General features: G+C 41.5%; 1 protein-coding gene across 4 annotated transcripts in view; it reads left to right on the top strand.

The window, feature by feature from the left end:
• Positions 1–20,285, top strand: part of TIAM2 (TIAM Rac1 associated GEF 2) — a 91,219-nt gene that overhangs the window by 55,406 nt on the left and 15,528 nt on the right. For 3 of the 4 annotated variants that reach the window (XM_054821531.1, XM_054821530.1, XM_054821532.1), the window contains one exon: positions 2,536–2,639. In XM_054821531.1, the coding sequence (XP_054677506.1) occupies positions 2,536–2,639 (104 nt within the window). Of the gene's footprint in view, positions 1–2,535; positions 2,640–4,574; positions 5,400–20,285 lie in introns of those variants that run through there. The other variant, XM_054821533.1, reaches the window with a different exon arrangement.

Raw genomic sequence — 20,285 nt, 5'->3', positions numbered from 1 at the left:
ATCAACAAGCCATACGTCCTTCCTTCCTGCCCTCCCCCTGTTAGTTTGGCATACAACATGCAGTAGGATGTCCTTTTTCACCTCGGATCCTTTCCGTCTAACTTTTTTTTTTTTTTTTTTTACTATTTAAAATAACGTTTACTGTTGCTTACTCTAACTACCATCTCAACACGTTCTGCCAATAGCAAATGCTATAAAAATGGGCAAGACTGTATAGACCTACCTCTGACAGTCCTATAGACTACAAAGGAAAAACAAAAATGAGGGTGAAAGGAGGAAAAGATAGATCATCTTGACAAAGTGATATGATACTCAGTTTGCCTACTTTGGATGTTGTTATCCTGATTTCTTCTGTTTGCTGATTGTTTTACCTTATTTTCCGCTTCCTACATTTATGCTTTCTCTTCATTGCTTACATAGGTTAGTTTTACTTCCTGTTTTGTGAAGGAAAACAATGTTTAATGGTCACTTTGTAAAATCAGGGAAAGAACGTAGGGGTTTTTTCTCCTTAGGTAACTACCTGGGATCAAACACTAGGTCCTTTATGCCACTGCAAAATCTCAGGTGCATGTTGTTTGGAGGTATGGGGGAGAAGCGCATTAAAACCCAAAAGTAAAAAGAGCACAAATGGTAAACCATATTCTTGGCATCACCTTACCCCCAAGAAAAACTGTTATTTAAAAGTCAATTAATGTTTGAGGCATTAGCTTACCTTTTGTGAACCCAGGAGCTGACAGTGGTGGAAGGCAATAGGCATTCATGTGTACCCATATACAGAAGAGCGACTCAAAATTACAAGTCCAGAGGACAGGAGAAAATTATTTGAGCATGGGTGGAGGAAGAAGAGGTAAAAGCAGAACAAAATAAATAGACATAGCAGACTTCTTGTTAAGTTCTTAAAGAAGATGGGTGGCTGTTTGGTTGAATTGTGTAAAGTATGTTTTGTCTGCAAAGGTGGTTACTCCTGGGGTGTTGCATGTTATGTAGGCTCTGAGATATCAGGAGCCACACCTGACTCCAGGAGGAAAAGGTGAAAAACACTTGAGGGGAGAAAAGCCATAGGACCTTGGTTCTGCAAGGATAGGGAAATGACAGAGTACTCAAGTTTTGGGCCTCTGAGTGGAAAGTGTCAGCCTCGATGCTAAGCTTGGCATAGGAACCTTAATAACTTATGGAAAAATAAAGTATCAAGATGACATTGTACTGAGTTACTTGCCTCTTTCTCCCTGGCTTTACTATGAAGTCTGTCTGCCATGTTTTGTTTTCCCAGGAAGACTCCTCATGGGCTATAAGGTGCTCTTTTGGGCCTAAAATTCCCATTTCCCTCCCTGCTTCAGCCCATGTTTGTCAATTCTTGCTGAGAGGAGCTGGTCCTGCTCTGCACAGATAGGGCAACACCCGCACCCTGGGAAGAGGGATACTGTCCTTCACAATTTCATCATTGCTAATACTCCTGATTTTACTGCGAGATGAGTGATATTTTTCTTAATTACCACCTCAGTTGCTGGAGTGAGTGACTAAATAAGAATCTCAGCTTTCACTTAAAAATAAATCTCCAGCATTTGTAGGTGTTGAGAAAGAGTTTGAAAATGTGCTAACGTGGTGTGCATTATACCCTAGAGGCTTAGAAAACAAAGCAATAAATTAAAAAACCCTTCATTTTATTACTATTCATCTGAGGTTGCTAAAATTCCTCATTATTTTTTTGGTGGCTGCTGTATGATTTTCAGCTACTGCAGCTTAAAAATCAGAGAAATTTGCTTCACTTCTAAGAATTTTAAGTAGAATTTCCATGTAAACATCTCTGCAGATTTTAAGCAGCCAGTTGAAGAAATGTAAAGGGAAAACCCATAATTTTTATATGAATGTTCAGTATTACTGGATAGATCTTGAGTTTATACATAAATGTTATTGAAAACTACAGTTTGTCAATAGGTAAAGCAGTGCTTTCTCTGGGTTTTGCATGGTGCCAGCTACTATGTACATGGACTCCAAACTTAGTAAAATTGGTAAACTGTTAGTAACAAGAAAAGGTTTTGTCCATTTTATGACCTGTGGTGCTTGTTCCAAGGAAAAAAATATCTTTTCTTCTTAGATCTTTAAAGGATTCAGGACTAAGTTGTGTCAAACAATAGCGTGCTCATCCAAGGAGAACTACTGAGTGCATTTAATTATCCTCCCTGGTTGTCTCAGCACAGTGTGCTGATTATAGATAATGCTGCCTTCGAAAGCACGCTGTTAACAAGAGCGTTAAGTTTATTTTTGTAGATCAAACATGCGCGCTGCTTCAGACGGTCTTAGATGTCCAGCTGCTGTTTTGAAAGCAGAGTTTCCAGGCATGGTTGATCCTTGCTTTGACCTCTTGTGTTATTTTCTGGGGAGTGGGGAGGATCACAAATTTTATATTCCTTCTGTCCCCCTGGAGAGAAGGAATATACTTCTACTGGACACTGAAAGTACTTGCAGATAAAAGCAAACACTTTTCCTCTTCCTGACCTATAACCCTCTAATTTATTTGTTTTCTTTTGAATACAGATTTTAGTAATGTGCCTGATGTCACATCCAGCTTGAAAAGGAGCAGTACTGATGGCACTCTGGACCAAGCGCCACACAGGGAGAAGACCGATCCACCTTTCAGGGTAAGAACATGCTTGACAGAACAATCCTTATGAACAAAAAGACAGTGTTGCAGTGTTAACGCTCGGCATTTTGTGGGAAAGAATTTAATTTATGGCACTAATTTGGAAATTTTTTTATGCATGTTAGCTGTACTTAGTGTTTTGTTATTTTGTGGTCACGCTGACAGGTCAGCATCTACGGCATAGCTGCTGCATCTTCAAAAGCAGTGTGATGGGGGCAAATGGCAAACAGGTGGAGACTTGTCAAATTCATCCTTCTGTGTTGCTTGAACCCAGTTCCGCAGAGAACAGTAAAGCTGCTACAGCTTTCTAACCGATTCAGTTTGGTTCATGTTTTCTTTTTGCTGATACTTCTAGGGCTTGTTGTTAAGATCACAGTGACCATAGCAACACTCACCTAACATCAGTAGTTTTAGACTGGACTGCAGACTTGGAGAGGTGCAGTGTTTGAGAACCAGTGATTCCCCTTCCCTAATTTGGGGAACCTTTACGTGTCTGCAGTTACTGTTTGACTTCAGCTGGAGTAATGGATGCTCAGACCTTCTCTTGGTCACGACTTTGGAAGCTGAAGCAGGGAGCCCCGGAATTAGTGTCCACCTTTGAATGCATTGGTCTTCGAAGAGCAATTTTTCATCCATTTTGCTCTGAGTCAGTCAAATTGCAACCTGTGTCCAACTCAAGTGCATGTTGTTTCGAAACCCCCAACTGCTAGTATGGGTAGTGTTTTCATGTTGGTGGCCATGATTTTACTAGGCATTGCCATTATGACAACAGAAATGTGGTCTAGTGGAAGGTGTCCCTGCCTGTGGCAGGGGGGTTGGAACTAGATGATCTTTAAGGTCCCTTCCAACCCAAACCATTCTGTGATTCTATGTTTTTGCTATTTCTGTTGATGAGTTGGTTGTATCTCCGAGCAAATTTGTGATAACACTTGCGTTACACTCTTGCATAACAGAAGTTAAGTTTTTATGGTTCTGGAACGTATTACTGTCTTGTACCAGGTTGGATGAAAAATTGGTAGAGATAAGGCAGAACATAAAAAGTCAGAAGACCAGAACAGGGAAGATATATTGCGCCTCTAGCCATACCTACCCAGAGGAGCTGTGACCCTCTCTTACTTTTGGCATTACTTTGGCATGTAGTTTACTTCAGTCTATTATAGGTGACTTTATGCAGTTTCCCCTGAGAGCGAGGAGAAGCCCAGTGACTGTGGGTCTTTAGCCCGTCCCCTGCCGCACGGGGGATTCCCACAGTGATAATCTATATCCTGTGTAATACATTGCTTACGCTCCCAAAAAGTCTTTGCAACCAGACAAGAATAAACTGGATTTTTCTCCTCCTAGGACACATTGTTCCTTTGGAAGAGATAATGTGGATTTCTCTACTATCCTGCTTTAGGGCTTCTGCAGTGTTTTTGGAGCAGGGATCTTTGTGGGAGCACAGCAGAGGTGACTCCAAGGTGTAGGATGCCTCGGTGGCTGGCTGCACCAGCAGCCTGGTGCTTGGCCAGGTTCCCCCGGGTGCCTCAGGGTGCCCTGCTCGCCCGGGGTACGTGCTGCCCCCAATGCACTGTGCAGACATGCATGGCTGAGCTCCTGTCCTCCTCGAGGGGCGGAGATTCTGGGGCATCAGCTTTGGTTTAGCAGAAAAAACAAAGCCAATCTTGATTGCCTGTGTCAAATGCACCAGATGACAGAAAATTAGGGAGAGTTCAGAAGGATTTAAATACACTAAGAACAATTCATGTACGCTAGTTTTTGCTCTGAATGCACTAAATTTGTTCCAATGCTCTAAATTACGTGCTGCAATTAAAGCTCAAAAAAAAGTGTGTGGGGGGGGGTACAGAGGGGTCTGCCCCTCACCCTCTCTCCAGCCTCAAGTCTGTCACATCTTGCATTATTAATGGTCTGTGCACAGTTTGCTGAAGTAACTGCCCATGCCATATTGCAGTTTATTTCTTGAGTTGGCATGCAGGTCTGCTAGTGTCATTTTTAAAATTATCTGAAGCTGTCCTAGCTTTGTAGGTACAAGGGGGGAAAATGGCTTGGCAATCAGAGGCAGTCTGACTTGAACTGCAGCTGTAAATGAGACTGTGACAGCTCTACAATTTCTGCAAATGGTTTGTAATTGATTGCTGTCTTTCTGTTGGAGGGCGCCTATTACTGTCAGAGCTTTTTGTCCGACCCTTTTGATTTCTCCAATAGATGTAGAATTAAAAAAACCCACCAAAACCCCAAAACCTCACAGTAAATTTAGGTAGTGTATATTGTATGTGCTTTTGTGATTGGGTATAAAAGGAATTAAAATGATTTCTGTTTTTATAGCTGTGATTTGGGACTGCTCACCAGATGAACAATAGCTATTGCTAATAAAAGCTAGTTTGAGGAAATTGTGCAGCCTCAGAAAGCATAGCATCTGGATTTGGGTTTGGGTTTTCTTTTTTTCCCTTTGCCTTCTGTTTCCTGCTTGTGCTAACTTGACCCACGCTGGTGGGAGAGCAGTAGCGCAGGCACCTCAGCGTTAGGCGATGCCGCAGAAGTATGGGGGAGAAGAGATCTGTAAGCACAGCCCTGTGGAGAAGACGTTGGTGGCGCTAAGAGGTTCTGAGCAGAGCCTGGAACAACAGGCTGTTTGGGATTATTTCAGGGGAGAGACAGCTAGAGATGCTCACTTCCCAGTTGACAGCAACTGTAGATGTAATTACTTGGCTCTGAGGGAGCAGACTCCTTTGAAGTTTGGTTGATTTTTGTCCCATAACATGTAAGTAAATAAAAAACAATCTTAAAGCTTTGGATTTTATGGTTGCATGTCTGATTTCTGGATTTTGTGTTTCTCGTTTGGAGCATTTTTGTTTGTTTGTTTGTCTTTCACTATTTTTTTCTTCATCTCATACCAAGCTAAGGTTAAGCATCGTCTTAACTGAAAGTACAATGAGGTGTTTCAGAAGTGCCTCATAGTCTCAAAGGAATAAGTCTTTTGTTGCATGTGTACTACATTCAAACATGCGTTCAGTCAGTCAGTCATGTTTTGTAGTCCAAGAAATGAATGAATTTAGAATAGTTGCATGTTTGTCTTTGATCTGAGAGCTAACAAATCAATTAGAAGGGCAATAGAGGATTATTTCATTCCAGAAACAGAAGCTGTTCCTTAAGTTATAAAATATTATTAAAAACACATGGACATCAAGAACCATCCATTCCAGATGCTCATTAGTTTTGTCAGCTCTGTATTCTCTGGGTTGCCCCATTTATACCTTTAATACCTTTAACTTTATTTTCTATTTTATTTATCAAGTATAGATGTTATACTTCTAACACATTCTGCTGCAGTACATTTTCAAACTCTGTTAAAATACTGTTCATGTGGCAGCGGCATGTTGTCCTTGCAGTTGTTGGTTCTGGAGTATGTAGGCGTACTGTTGACAGAAGAATAGAGGACCTCAGAAAATCTGGGAATTGAGTATGCCTGTCAGTGCAATTAGGTTTAGTTGTGTTTAATCATTTTGAGAACTAATTGTCTGTACTCCTGGTGCTCAGTTAAATTCTGGTGTGTTGACAGTTGCCAAGAATCAAGCTCTCTGTACATCAAAGTAGCACAAAGCTGAATAAATAAAAAATGCAACTTTTCCTTTAGCTACTCATGATTTCTAATTGTATTGCAAACTGTATTGGTTAGAAATGTTTTCTCTAGCCCATGGTTTTTTCTAAGATGAAGTTCAGTAGTCTGTTACTAATTTGCTTATTTTTACTTTGTATTTTTGATATATTAAAAATATCCTTTTATGGAAGACAAACATCACTAAAAGATGAAATTTTACCTTATGAGTAACTACTATTCTAAGGTCTCTTGTAAGACTGCTGTGATCTGACTTTTGGTTGCTCTGAATCTTTTGAGTATCATCAGAGGTAAGTATTTCCGAAATCATATTAAATTTTAACAGAAGTAAAGAAGAAACTTCATATAAATGCATGTGTGAGAGGGGAAAGATGTATTTTCACTTTAAATATTTTACACATCATAAGAAAAAAAACTTAGAATAAACTCTGTGTAAATATTTCACATAACTTCATTATATTCTCAGCTGTATCTTAGAGTTCTTTAAGAAACTTAAGAAACCCAGTAAAAATAGCTAGTGTGATGCTTTGTAATCACAGTAAAAATAGTCAATGAATACAGAATGGTTTTGTGCTGGCATCTTCAAAAATTAACATTGCAGATGCAGAAACGGAAGCTAGTGTGATGAGAAACTTCGCATGTTAACAAGAATTTGCTTTCTAAAGAATGGCCAACTGGTTTGCTTTTGTAATGCTTTGGAAGCGGTGCTAAATTTCTTTTAAACAATGAAGTAAATTGATTCTGGGAATAAGTTGGGTATGGAGACTTACAGAAATTGGTTTTGCTTTGCTGTTGACTCTTAAAATAGTCAATCTGCTCTCAGAATGGGTTATTGATCATACCTCAGTACGTGTATATGAGGACAAGTCTATCCCTATCACCTCTTCATAAAAAATAAACAAAAATACTACGCACTGCAGAGGGAGAAAACTAACTTCTTTTCTTGGGAATACTATTCCTAATGCAATGAACAGAAATAATGGTTAAAATTCCTGAACACCTTTCCCTAGCATGGGCTGCTTCAGATTAGCTCAATCCAATCCAATCCTCCTCTGCTCCTGTTTGACAACTGCGTTCACTTTCCCTCCGCCTGGTGAGGAAATGAAGAACTCACAAGAAGTCTGGTCAGCAGAGCACGTGGCACCTTTGGCAAACACAAATCTGCATCTCCAGCAGGATGGAGCATTTTCATCAGTGCTTTCAGCTTTTTATAGGGGTGAGATGCAGGTCAGCATAATGGCCCTACTTGAAATGTCCATATTTAAAGATACGGGGGGGGGGGAAGAAAGTAGAAAAAATATGTACTTGTGCATTTCAGAAGTCTGCTTTTGAATGCTGGAGTTTCCTATGTAATGTCAAATCAGCCTTCCAGTGCTTCTGGGGCTTGTGTGTTCTGTTACCATGATGCCAGTTGTGAACAGTCCTCCATCTGCCAGAGAGGAGCTTTTGCAAGTGCAGTGAGAAGTAGATGTTTCCGTCTGCATGTCTGGGACCATGGGGAGAAATCTGGGGTTTTTGTCTCCCTGCATACAGTCCCACTTCTCGTGCTCAAGGAGCCAATGTGCAAACATGCCTAACTTGGATAACTGTTGAGGTTTTTCTTCCAACCCAGATGGGGTTGTATATGTATATGTATGTAAAGTATATGTGCAATTGAGCAGCCAGTTTGCATGTCAGATGGTGCCCAAGTGGTGTGAATGCAGAGACTGAGGCTGGGTCAGAAAGCAAACCCATCTTCCCACTTCTGCATCATCCAAGTACCCCAGCAAGCTTCCCAAAACAGTGCTTTCAACAGATGCAAAATACATGCATCATGATTTCAAAATGGAAATTCTTGTGTTACCTATGAGCTGATTTCACACGGCTATTTCCGTAACAAAAATCAGTGAGTATTGTGCATTTCTGGTTTTGGCCTCTTGTATATACAGCATAGATGTATACTGGAGGGATGGTTTTCCTAAGTTGAAGAAATTAATTATTTTATCTTCAAACTGTCTAAAACTGAGTTTGAAACCCCTTCATTAGAAGTAGCACTAAAGCCATCAACTTCTCATGCAGATAGAGTAATTTAAGGGTAAAAATCCCGAGGTACAATATTATATTCAGGTCTAGGTTCAAACCTGAATGAATGAATGAATGTGTATCCCATCGCTAGTCTGTCTGGATGCTCAATTGTTAAAGAAAAAAAGTGTGGTTTGATTTTGGGGAAAGAAAGGGGGCAGCTGCGACAGGTGCCATGGAATAGTAGAGGTGAAAGCAGTTAGTAATCATTACTCATATAGTCCAATCTCAGCAGAAAATTAATACAATTGTTCAATCTTTATGGATTATTTGAATGGCATTTTATCTTCCAGAAGAAAGCAAGTGGATGCCATGAATGATGTATTCCTCTGATTTGTTACCTAGAAAACATTGTACAAGCATGTGATTTGTAGCATATGTGCTGTGGGATAGTTCAGGGCACCATTATTCAAAACACACCCAACAGCCTTCTATTGGTGCTGTCAGTAAAAGTAATCCTATATATTCAGTGTGGTGGTTCATTTATTTGTTTTGATCTGGTGATGACACTCATTCACTCTTAGAGATGAGATAGGGGTTATCACTCTGAACGTGTGTATATAAGCAGTGGATGATTGTCTTTCAGTGGGTAAATGTCAAGAAATGTTTATTCTTCCCCACCAAAGTTAAACAGTTTCCTAGTCTGACTTTTCAGTAAGAAAGTTAAAAATTTACCAAAATATACTGAATTAGAAGGAAGATTTGCAATGCTATCGTGCATAAAACATAAAGACTGACAGGTACAAATTGTGTTTTGATTACGTTTAGGATGGTGTGGCAGTAGATGTATGTATGTTAACATGTGTCTGATAGATTTCAGAGCCGTATTTCTCGCCTGTTGGTATAGTTGACATCCTTTCTTGCTAGTCAGTTAGTGACCCCTACCCCCAAAACATCCCCAAAGAAACATTAACATTGAAGTAAAACTGGGAAATCTGAGGGGGGAAAAAAAGTACGTGTGGAGTAATTTTCTTAAGCAAAGACTGTAAAAATAAAAAATCTTGGAAGACGAATGTTATCACTAATCAAATAAATGCCAATTGTTGAGCGATGTTGAAAGAAAGCCGAGCAGAAATGACTAGAAGCTCAACAGAGGTTCCTCTGGGAAAAGTAAAATAAGAGGAAGAAAAAAATACTGGTATGCCCCTATGGCCCCAAACCTATTTCTTGCATGGAGGTAATTCCAGTTAAACGATGTTCCTGGTGATAGCTTCTCCTTAGCTCTACTTTGCATTGCCCAGGCAGTTCCCACTTGCACAGCATGTCATTAATTGCAGGAGAGCTGCCTGCCTGAAGGTTTACTCAGCATCCATAGGACATTAAGGATCTTTCCTTTATTTTAATTGTGGAAACTTCTCTTTAGCAGTTGATGAGATCCAAAAGCTTGGGGAGTAGTCTGCAATTAACATCCTTTTTTTCTGTTCCTTGTAGGAAAGGGATTAACAACGTAGTACTCTCAAAATCATGTGTACTTCTCTGCAATCCAAGTGTCATTTCCTTCCAGATGTGAGATGCATTTAGGGAGTCTAAGAGCTAACGTGGGAAAATAGCATGTTCCTCAGCAGTGGTTTTCTTTGATTCAGTTCTGCCTGGAGGGGACAGTTCTGCATCAAAAGTACGACGGAAGCCTGTGGGGAGCTCTGCTATTAATTGTGCTTCCCTTGCAGACAGCCCAGTCTGTGGTGAGCCCAACCAGAGTTGCTGGCTCCAGCAGTGTGGAGCCGTGGCTGGAGCCCTGCTGTCATCATGCACCTTTTGAGAAGGGTATCAGGGAAATTGTAGCCTGTTAGAAGTCTGTAAGAGTTTTGCTAATTAATTTAGGTTTCAGTATTTTATGCCATCCCTCAGAGAAGGCACCAAAGCTTATAGACTATAGGTTACGTGTGGTCTGCTGTAAACCTGCCAGTGAGTGCTTGCCTCTGACCCCAGTCCTGGATTTCACTTTGTTGCATTGATCCTGCAGTTCTTTAAATGCAGCAGAGCCACCCAATGGATGGCCCAAAATTCAAATACAACAGTTGCCTGTCTTGGCTAACATAGTGAGGAGCCTTGAAACCATAAAGCTTAAAGTGTGAAAAGTGCTATATGTAGAATGAACCTGCAACTTTAGGTTTTAACAACATGAGATTGAGTTCTAGATGGAGACCTGTCCTGGTTTCAGCTGGGATAGAGTTAATTTTCTTCACAGTAGCTAGTATGGGGCTGTGGTTTTGATTTGTGCTGAAAACAGTGTTGATAACACAGGGATGCTTTCGTTACTGCTGAGCAGTGCTCACACAGAGCCAAGGCCTTTGCTGCTTCTCACCCCACCCCACCAGCAAGTGGGTTGGGGGTGCACAAGGAGTTGGGAGGGGACACAGCTGGGACAGCTGACCCCAGCTGACCAAAGGGATATTCCATAACATATGATGTCATGCTCAGCATATAAAGCTGGGGAAAAATGGTGAGGGGGGAGACTTTTGGAGTGATGGCGTTTGTCTTCCCAAGTCACCGTTACGTGTGATGGAGCCCTGCTTTCCTGGAGATGTCTGAACACCTGCCTGCCTGTGGGAAGTGGGGAATGAATTCCTTGCTTTGCTTTGCTTGTGCATGGGGCTTTTGCTTTACCTGTTAAACTGTATCTCAACCACGAGTTTTTTCACTTTTACTCTTCCAATTCTCTCCCCCATCGCACCAGGGGAGTGAGCTGCATGAGGCTTAGTTGCTGGCTGGGGTTAAACCATGACAAGACCTGTGTGTGTAGTTACTGGTGGGGAGTCACAAGAAGAGCAAGGAACAAGAACAAGGGGAGACTGTGCAGTTCTTGCATGCAGAAGTGTGAACTCGTGTTGCTCTGGTTTGTGCTGTTACATTGGGTCACTGGGGTTTGGGGGGGAGGTGGCATTTGTTGTCCTTCCTCTGATGGAAGGAAACATCCTCTCAAAAGTACTGCGACAGTTGTCCATGTAAAAAGTGCAGATGGTTTTGATCAGGAAAAGAAATTGTGTTGTGTTGATGCTTGCAAATGAAAGCAGCCAATGGAAGATGACTTACAATACAGCTTGTCTTTGTAGTCATCTGGGAAAAACCCACGAGGCTTACCTGCAGGTGAGAAGAGAAACATATGACAACAGTCCTGGTTCATTGCAACAGGATATGGTTAGCAGTGTCTCTGGAGACGCTTGTGATTTTACTAATGAAGGGCAGGAAGTCGCATTGGAGTCCACCACCCTGGACCTCCAAAGGCAACCCCAGTCCCCTGCAGTGCAGGATATGACGGCAGCATTTCACTTTGAAATTAAAGGCAGAGATATCTAATCACACTTCTGACAGGCCCAGGGAACTGGGTGACTTCTCTGCCAGCTGTAGATTATTTTGTGCTTTTTTTTTTTTTTTAAGACCGAGATACTGTTCAGTTACAGTGCTGACAGTAACACCCGTTTTTTCCTTGCGATGCAGAAACATTTAAGCACAATTTTAGTAAATGCCGAGGTATGTGATGTGCCCAGCAGTTGCCCACAGGACACAAAGTCACTTCAAAGTCACACAAAGTTGCAATACAGGCTTTCGGACAAATACTGCATCCTGGGTACCCTCATACACTTCAATGAGGCTTTGATTCCTATTCTGTGCTGTCAGGAACGTGTAAGTCCAAAGGTAGACTTTGAAATGCCCAAAATGAAAAAATCTGCTACCTGTGGCAGATTTTGCAAAATGAAAGGTAACAAAAAGATACCTGAAAGGAAGGAAGAGGGAGGAGAATTAAAAAATTTAGGATCAGTTGAGTCAGATGTGTAGGGAAGTTCCAACAGATTTCTGTGTTCCATTGCCTGTTGTCCACAGCACTCTGTCTCTACCCGTTCCTACACTGCAGGCAGCCGTAGACCTTCACTCATGAGGTGATTATTTCCTTCTGAGACAGCGGAATCCTTCTGTAGTGCCTAAACAAACCCCCACTGAAACCAGGGGAGAGGTTGATGTGGAATTTGGGGGGGTGGGGTGGGGTCTGCATCTGTCTTTACAGGGGGATTATCACATCTTTTAACATTTGGAACACAATATGCCTGCTACTAACAAGAAGAGATAAGGGTCGCCCTCTCTGCCTCTAAAGAAGGCACAGTGCAAAAATATATTGTGAAAGATGAATGCAAGCGCAAAGATAATGGCTCAGTGGTTGCCATAGTTTCTAATTCAGCACTTGAGAAAAGTTTTTGCATTCAGCACAAAACACTTTGGGTGAGAATTTTACAAACAGTATTTAAGATGCTTGAAATTAAAAAATTACCAGGAATTCATTTTAAACATTTGGAATGTTAACTAATTTTTTTAGCACTGGAATTAAAGCAAATGTCTTCACTGTGATCAATTATGCTTTGAAAATACATTTTGAAGACATTTAAAAACATGTCATTAGTGTAATCACGATAGAAAAATATTCAGAAAAATCATCCACCCACATTTATAAGTAAAACCAGAGTATCTCTAGTTCACTGTAGAGATCTGGAGACCAGCTGAATTAAGCATGAGCTTGTAATGCTTAGGGACCACTAATATCACAGAGCTCCTCTTTAGTCCAGGGAATGTACATACATATTGTATATTTTTTATGTATATAGTGTGTGTGTATACATGCATATGCATATATATACATATATATACACACACTAAAATATCTAGAAAATACATGTGGTGTATACAAATTATGCTTCTGCTTCACTGGTGGTCCAGACTGATGTTATAAAGTAGCCCAGAAGTGCTCAGAATTGTCCCGGAGGCAAGCTGCTGTTTCCTTTCATTCAAAGTATATACAGACAGAGTAAAATTAACCTTTTACCTTCATGCATTAAGGGCAAAAGCAGGATGGGAAGTGAACTCGGTGCAGATAAGCGCACCTAGACATATCGGGACAATAGAGGGAAGCCTGTATTATGAAGGATGTTACTGTTATGGTAACTATCAAGCCTGGTGCCACTAAAATGGAAAGATGAAAAGCAGATGTCTGTAAAGGGGAATGCGTGTTACTCAAAGCACACAGGAACAAACAACAAGGCTATGTCGTTTTTTCAGTCATCTTAAAAGTATTTCAAGGTGATTGATTATTTTATATGTAAATTTTACACAGGAGACATATTCTTGAAGAGGGCTTCAGTGTTTGTGGTGTGCTTCTACAGAAGAAGAAAGGCTAAAGAAAATGCTTTCATTTGTTTGGTATATTTTAGTTTGTGTTTTCCACTTTTTTTGATTTATCCAAGTCCCTCAATAGGAGTTGGAAGTATTACTAAAACATAGTGGGGGTTTTTTCCTAATGAATACACATTTTAAAAAAAGCTGGTAATTGGTAACATCTTTTAGCTGGCATATGGCTAGCTAATAACTCAGGTTTAATTAGCAAATCTGGGGAAGAATAACTTCCTAATATGGAATTAAAAAGGCCTGTCATTGTTTTTCATCAAGATTGACGATATTGCTTGGACCTGAAATTTAGCAGCCTTTCCCCCCCCCCGCCCCCCGTCCGGTTCCAGTGGATGAGACGTGTTTTAACACATATCTGTTACAAAACCAGAGCTTGAAATTGCCACAACTAATGCTGATAGAAACAGTACCTTTCCCGAAAGCATAGTTATACTCTTAATAAATGTGGATCTGGTGACCTGACCTGTGTGGTTTTTCTCAATGCCATATGCAGTACTGTAAACATTTAATTTCCACAGACTGGCAATTTTATTTTTTTCCCTTTTCAGACTTGCTCTGTGGATCCCTAGGGTCTGTGGACTACTGCAGAGGCAAGCGCTAACAGTGGATAAGAAAAGTAGCCTTGTACATGCTCCACAGTAGTCCATATGATTGGATTTTTTAAACCAGGCTGTGTGTCCATTGAAAAACGAAACGTTAGGGAGCAGGCAAAACCTCTCGCTCCTTCAAGACCGTTCCCTCAGTTTTCTGTTATATAGTCTTCTCGCCCAGTGAATCCGATATCTGTCTCCAAAAGAAAGGGCATAGTCCATCAGCTAAACAAGAGGTTCCTACTGCTGCGTTGCGTTCTGCGAGCCGTATCAGCAGCATGTGGTTTCAGGGCCCCGGCGTCCTTGTTCTTCTGATAGGCGGCCCCTGAGCATTGTGGTTTGGCGAATGCCAAGCTGTCAAGTTACGCTAATGATTTGGAAGGAGATGGATGTAAATTTAATTGCAGTAATTAAAGGAAAGGGCTGCGTTATTCCCTTGCTTGTATGAAGGTGAATATCATTGAAACCTCTGAAGCAGCACACTCATAACCAAGGATATAGATACCAAGGCTTGGTGCATCATCTGGGTTAAAGAAAAGGGTTTGCTAGGGAGCAATAGGCGGTGGCAAGGGCCGTGTTGAATGAAACCTTATAGCGTGACATCATTGCACTCTAACAGTGCTGAGACAGAGGGAACATGGGAGTTACTCTGTTTTATTATGCCACTGGTATAGTGCTCATTTTATTAATGAATTGCTTGTCAGTCTTGTAACTCTTCAGCTCAGTGGTGTCATGTCCTATAATGTTTTATTTAAAGTTACATTGTTTTTAGAATAATCTAAATGAGGACCTGATTGGTTTTGTGTAAATATATCAACATGGGAACTTTTACTTTCAAGCCTGAATTTATTACTGAGCACAGTTTAAATTTCTTTTTATTGATGTAATTGCAACTAAAAAGTTCAAACAAAGGACAAGCACAATTATGTAAAGAAACCATCCAGAGAGCTGCCTATTTGTTCTTCGTTTTGTCATTGTAAGAGCATTTGTATGCCACACCATTTAGCGGCATATACCCTTGACAGAGCATCAGTACCATTGATAATTCATGCTGACCTTCAGGGCAGTCAGCACCCTCTAGATATTTTTAGGTATTTGGCTAATTTTCTCCAAGCACCTGATGTTTTGTTGATGCAGTAAATTTCACGGGCACAGAGGCAGGTACATTTCTGGGGAGATAAAACCCACCGTCCCTTGCCATAACTGCACTTTCTCCTGCATTCACTACATCCAGCTATTCATAAAAAAACCCTTGTCATCTGGCATGTTTTCCTTGCTTTCGTAGTAACAGAGGGAGACATAGCAGGTCTGTCTGTGCTCTCGTACGCTGCTTAGCCCCGTTACACGGGGATGTTGACAGCGTCTCCAATTTTTGTTAATCAGCACAAAAGAGAAACTTGTGCAGCTGAGCTCAGAGAGAAGGTGCGTCCGTGGGAGATCGCAACGTCCGTGGCTTCCTTCCGAGGGGCCTTTTCCTTTGGCAAAGTTTGTGTTCGCAAGCCACTATGCCCGCCTTCAGGAGGAGTAAAACCAGAGCTAAGAGTTTAGCGTTGGCTCGCAAAACCCAGCAGCAGGCAGCAGCAGCGTACGGCTCCCTGCACAGGATGTTTTCTGTGGTGAGTTCTGCAGCGGCGTGGGTTAAGCTGGGGGGTGCTGCTTAATTAGGGTAAGGTAGGTGAGCACAAGCGTGCCAAGCTGTCTGCGCTTGATAAATAGCGACTATCCCAGCATTAATAATCAAATAATGGATTTTGGTAACGTGGTCGGTGGGTGAGTCTATACCAGTACGGTGCATGGGAAAAGGTTTGGGCTTTTTGAAGTTTGGGGGAGGGAAGGGTGGGTTGGTTGCCTGCACTGTTTGCTGCTGGGCTCAAGCAAATAGTTATTTCTTGCATCTGTCAGAGAAAGGACTAAGTCATGATCCAGATTTTGACAAGAAGTGGGATGTTAAAACAAGATTCTTCAGGGAAATTTGGAAATAACTGCAGCATGAATGTTTTAACTATTTCTTTGGGTTTTGACTAATAATTTAGGATTGGGGGAAAAAGGAGGAAAAAGGGTACACAATCAAGGTACTGCTGGGGGAATATAAGGCGGCTGTAAATTTATTACACAGGTGGTAGAAAAACACTTGCGCATTCCAGATTGACAACATCAGGATAAGGACACGGGGAAGGAGAGAATGACAATATTTTCACAAGGTCAGGGTTTGGGAAAATTTGCATTGTGTGCTTTTATATTACCTGACAAGAGTCTCCTTTTTGTGACCTGGGCTGTTAAGGGTTCCTCTCTCTTTGTTTGCCTGATGCTCTCATCTTTACATTTAGTATGGTCAGGATTTCACCTTCCATGATGGAAATGATTTCTGTTTTGCCTTTGATTTTGGTATGCATTGGGTCAGATGATTTTGATTTTAAAGATGCTGAGCACAGCAGCTCTGAACTCAGTGGGAGCTGCTGGTCCTCGGGACCTGGTCGACGCAAGCTCTTGGGCCCAGATCCCTGCTGCGTGACTTGTTTTATAACTGGCGTTTCAGCCAGGTACCCAAGTCACCAGCGGTTCTTCCTCTACACCCAGGGAGAAAGATGGGCATCTCTGCGTGGCAGCTAGGAGAGGGAAGGTTTGCCACCATGCAATTCATATGAATAGCTCAGGCACCGTGTCAGGTGAGTTGCATCTTAGCTGTTTTACACAGCCATGTGTTCAGACTTATTTCAGGCCTTGACCTGTGCTGTCAAGAAGGAGTTACTAGGTCATCAACCCTTCTTCTTACTGTACTTGTGATTTCTAAATAAGGGTGGTGACACCTACTTGCGTTACTGGAACAGACTGACTTTGCTAATGTAAATGTCCCTGAAATTGGGAAATTTGGACTCAAAGACAGAAGTTTATCCTTAACTCCTCCCCTGTTGTCTGGTCTCGTAGTGTCTGGTAGGGCAGCTTTTCAAAGTGCAGCGTAGAGGTGTTGCTTCACCCTCCTTAAATCATAATTTTAATTATGCTTTGCTTATTGCTCCGAAGGATCTGAGTGGGCACTTTAAAAAACAATATCTTTCCTTTAGCAACGTTTTAAACATTTTTATTAAAATGCATGCAAGAGACACAGCAAAACCAAACAGGCCCCTAAAATTTCAGCAGTGTCAGTCAGGAACAGTTTCATGTTCTAAATGGCCTTGAAGTTGGGGGAAAAAAAAAAAAAAGGAGAAGGACCAGAAGTGATGACTGAGGCTACTACTTTGTTTTAGCTTCTGTTGCCTGAAGCGGAGAGGCAGTCTTGCCCAGATACCTGTGATGAAAATCCTACAAGGCATTTTTCAGTAAAACTCTGCTGACATTTTTCAGTCTTAATAAACAATTTAGAGGAGCGCACATACTGTATTGGTGCGTAACAGAAGGCAACTTTTTTTAGTGGTCTTTCAGGAAGCTAAAGCCTGCAACTTTATAGGCTTTTACATTGCTTGGTTACAATGTGCTTCCCAGTCTGAGGATGACAGAGAAGTCTGTAGAGTGGTGGACTCACAAAAAACTGACGGCTGTTAGGGCTGCCTTCGTTCTTCTAACACAAAGGAAAAGTGATGGACATCTCCAAAAGCTTTCCTTCTTCACAGAGTGAGGGATGTAAAGAGATCTCTGGCCAGTTGTTCATTTCTCAAAACCCCATGTAATTGTATTTCTTCTGCTGACTGGTGCATCCAGTCTTCCTGGAAATATATACATCAGACAGAGCTGAGCTGCTGGCCGTTCGTTTTTAGAACATACAAGACTAATCTGTTTCTGCAGGATGTTTCCTGAGCATGCTTCCTCTTCGGATAAGGAATTCAAAGGACTGGTGATCACCCCGTAGATGTGGTCAGTCTCCTGCACAAGGGTACGGGAATCTGAAAACTCATCAGAGGACATGCATGGTTTTAACCCTCCCAAGGGGTCTTTCTTAGGCTGTAGATTTTTCTAAGCCTACTCAAAATATTCCTTTCCATCACTTTTTCAAACAAATCCCAATTGACTGATGGAATACATGAGGTGTATAAATGAAGGTAAAATAAACAGCAATGAGCAGTGACACCGTAACACTGATTGACCTCGTGCAGCATTTATGCTCAATCAGTATCATTCAGTAGAAAGTCACAGGGTAGCCATGAAATTGTTGTGCTAATGCTTAACCACTGCTGATTAATGTCTTCTGCTGTCTCACCGATTAATTTTATGGAGATTTTTAACTCTGGTGGGGTAGCACAGCCTCAAATGATGATATGCTTGTCTGCAAGGAGCAAAGAAAATCTGTAAGAGGTTACTTGTAAGAGTATCCTTTTGTTCAGTTTAAAGGAATAATCTCTAATATTTCTTACCTGGACTATTATTGGAAGTGGGATGTGCTTCATCTCCATCTGACCAGCTCAGCACCACTGTGGTGGTTGACTGCTATGGGTCAAGCTGGCACTTACGTGGACTGGAACTTTCCCTTCTAAGGTTACTGTGAGCAATCCTCACTCACAGGGAATACTCCCTGCAAAAGGATGTAGGACCTAACTATGAGTTGCAAACATGCAGGGATGAAAAAGAAGTTTCTCAAGGCTGCTTCTGCACATCCTTCAGTTTTTAGAGGCCAAGAGAGTATGGGGCTTCCCCTGACTGCTAGGTCTGTGGAAGAGTTTATACAGCTTTGCTGGAAAAATCTGTGAAAATGGCCAATAAAACAGTACAGTGCTGCTTAACTTCATTCTCCCTGGAATGCAAGTATTTGGGTTTCTTTTCTATAAACCCTTCATAAGCTCCAGTTGTCCTTCCCAACTCTGTCATTCAAATCTAGCACTGTTAGTCTAAATTTTTGGATTTTTAGCCTCATCTGTATGCTGTTCAGCGCCAAAGGTAAGCTGAAGCTGCTTGCAATCTCCTATAAATGTTGCTGGAAGTGCATACATAAGCTCAAGTGATGGATTTTGGAGAAAGTTTGTTGCTTCCACTGTCTGGTCTCCTCAGCTTTTCTCTGCACCCAGCTACCTTGCAGCCTTGTCCACGGTCAGTCATCTGGGCTTTTCTTTTCTTCAACTTAAATGGTTTTATTCTGATGAGCTTCACACTATAAAGGTTGGCATAATTATTTTACCATTTGCTCAGTGCAGACAGTCTTGGCCTTGTGCAAATAAAAGCAGTTGTGTGCTTGAGGAGTTTACCAGATATATCTGAGAGTCAAATCTGCCTGTGTTAGCTGTTGCAATGTCATTGTCGGAGCAAATTTGGTGTTGTCACCTTAATTCCGGGTTATGGCTTGGTTTAAGGGCACTAGACTGCCAAACTCTGCTTTGACATCCAGAATGCCCAGGTGGCTTTGAAATCCCAGCTGCAGTCAGTAACAGGGCAGAGGCTGGGCCTCTCCTGCCCCCACGTAAAAGATAGAAAAGACATTTCTTAAGGGTTGTCACTAGAGCCTTTCTAGAAAAGATCTATTTTAAGCAGCAAAAATAATAAAGAGCAGGACATTGTTTAGTGTGGGAGGCAGAAAGTAGCACCCAGAGCAGTGTGGGAAGATGGAGATCCTGACCTGGGTGGTAAGGGAGTTTTGGAAAGAAAGATGAAGCAAGAATAGCTTTTAGTGCTCTCTATTTATTCGTTACGAAGTTTCTCATGAATACTAAGCTCTTGGTCCAGAACCTAACGTACACTTTGTGATTTCACTGGCAAAATGTGTTCCTACATGTTATATGGTCCATGCAATATGTAAGAGTGAATATGAAATATTTCTGTCCTGTGATCGAGTACCATTTCATGCTTGCTTTGACCCAAATGTAAATACCACAGTGGACACAAAGAGTGAGAATCAGGTCTGGATATTGTATAGTCTGAAAGTCTCCCATAAAGGGAATAACAGAGGGCAGCAAAGCTGTGGGAAAGGACCAGAGCCTACAAGGAGCACTGCAAGACAAGGACAATATTTTTCATGCCAGACTTGCAAACACAAGGTGCTTGTCTGTTCAGGAACATAATAAAACTTATAAAAGTCACTACTTGGCGGCAGTATGGCTAAGAGGGACTTTACGGTAATCCTGTGGCTTGGGCTTGGGCCAGTTATGTGGAACAATTTCTTACACCAAAGTCTTGTAGCTTAGGTGCAATACTACAAATAGTATTTGTTCAGGACTATCATCTATTTCCATATGCTTTCTTATACAGTGGTTCTTGGTGGCAGATGCAGCTCTAGTCCCAAAACTGA

This window comes from Grus americana, chromosome 3, assembly GCF_028858705.1.
Source record: "Grus americana isolate bGruAme1 chromosome 3, bGruAme1.mat, whole genome shotgun sequence".
NCBI classification, from domain to species: domain Eukaryota; kingdom Metazoa; phylum Chordata; class Aves; order Gruiformes; family Gruidae; genus Grus; species Grus americana.
Note: the sequence above shows the minus strand (reverse complement) of the source record. Positions and strands in the feature narration are given on the sequence as shown.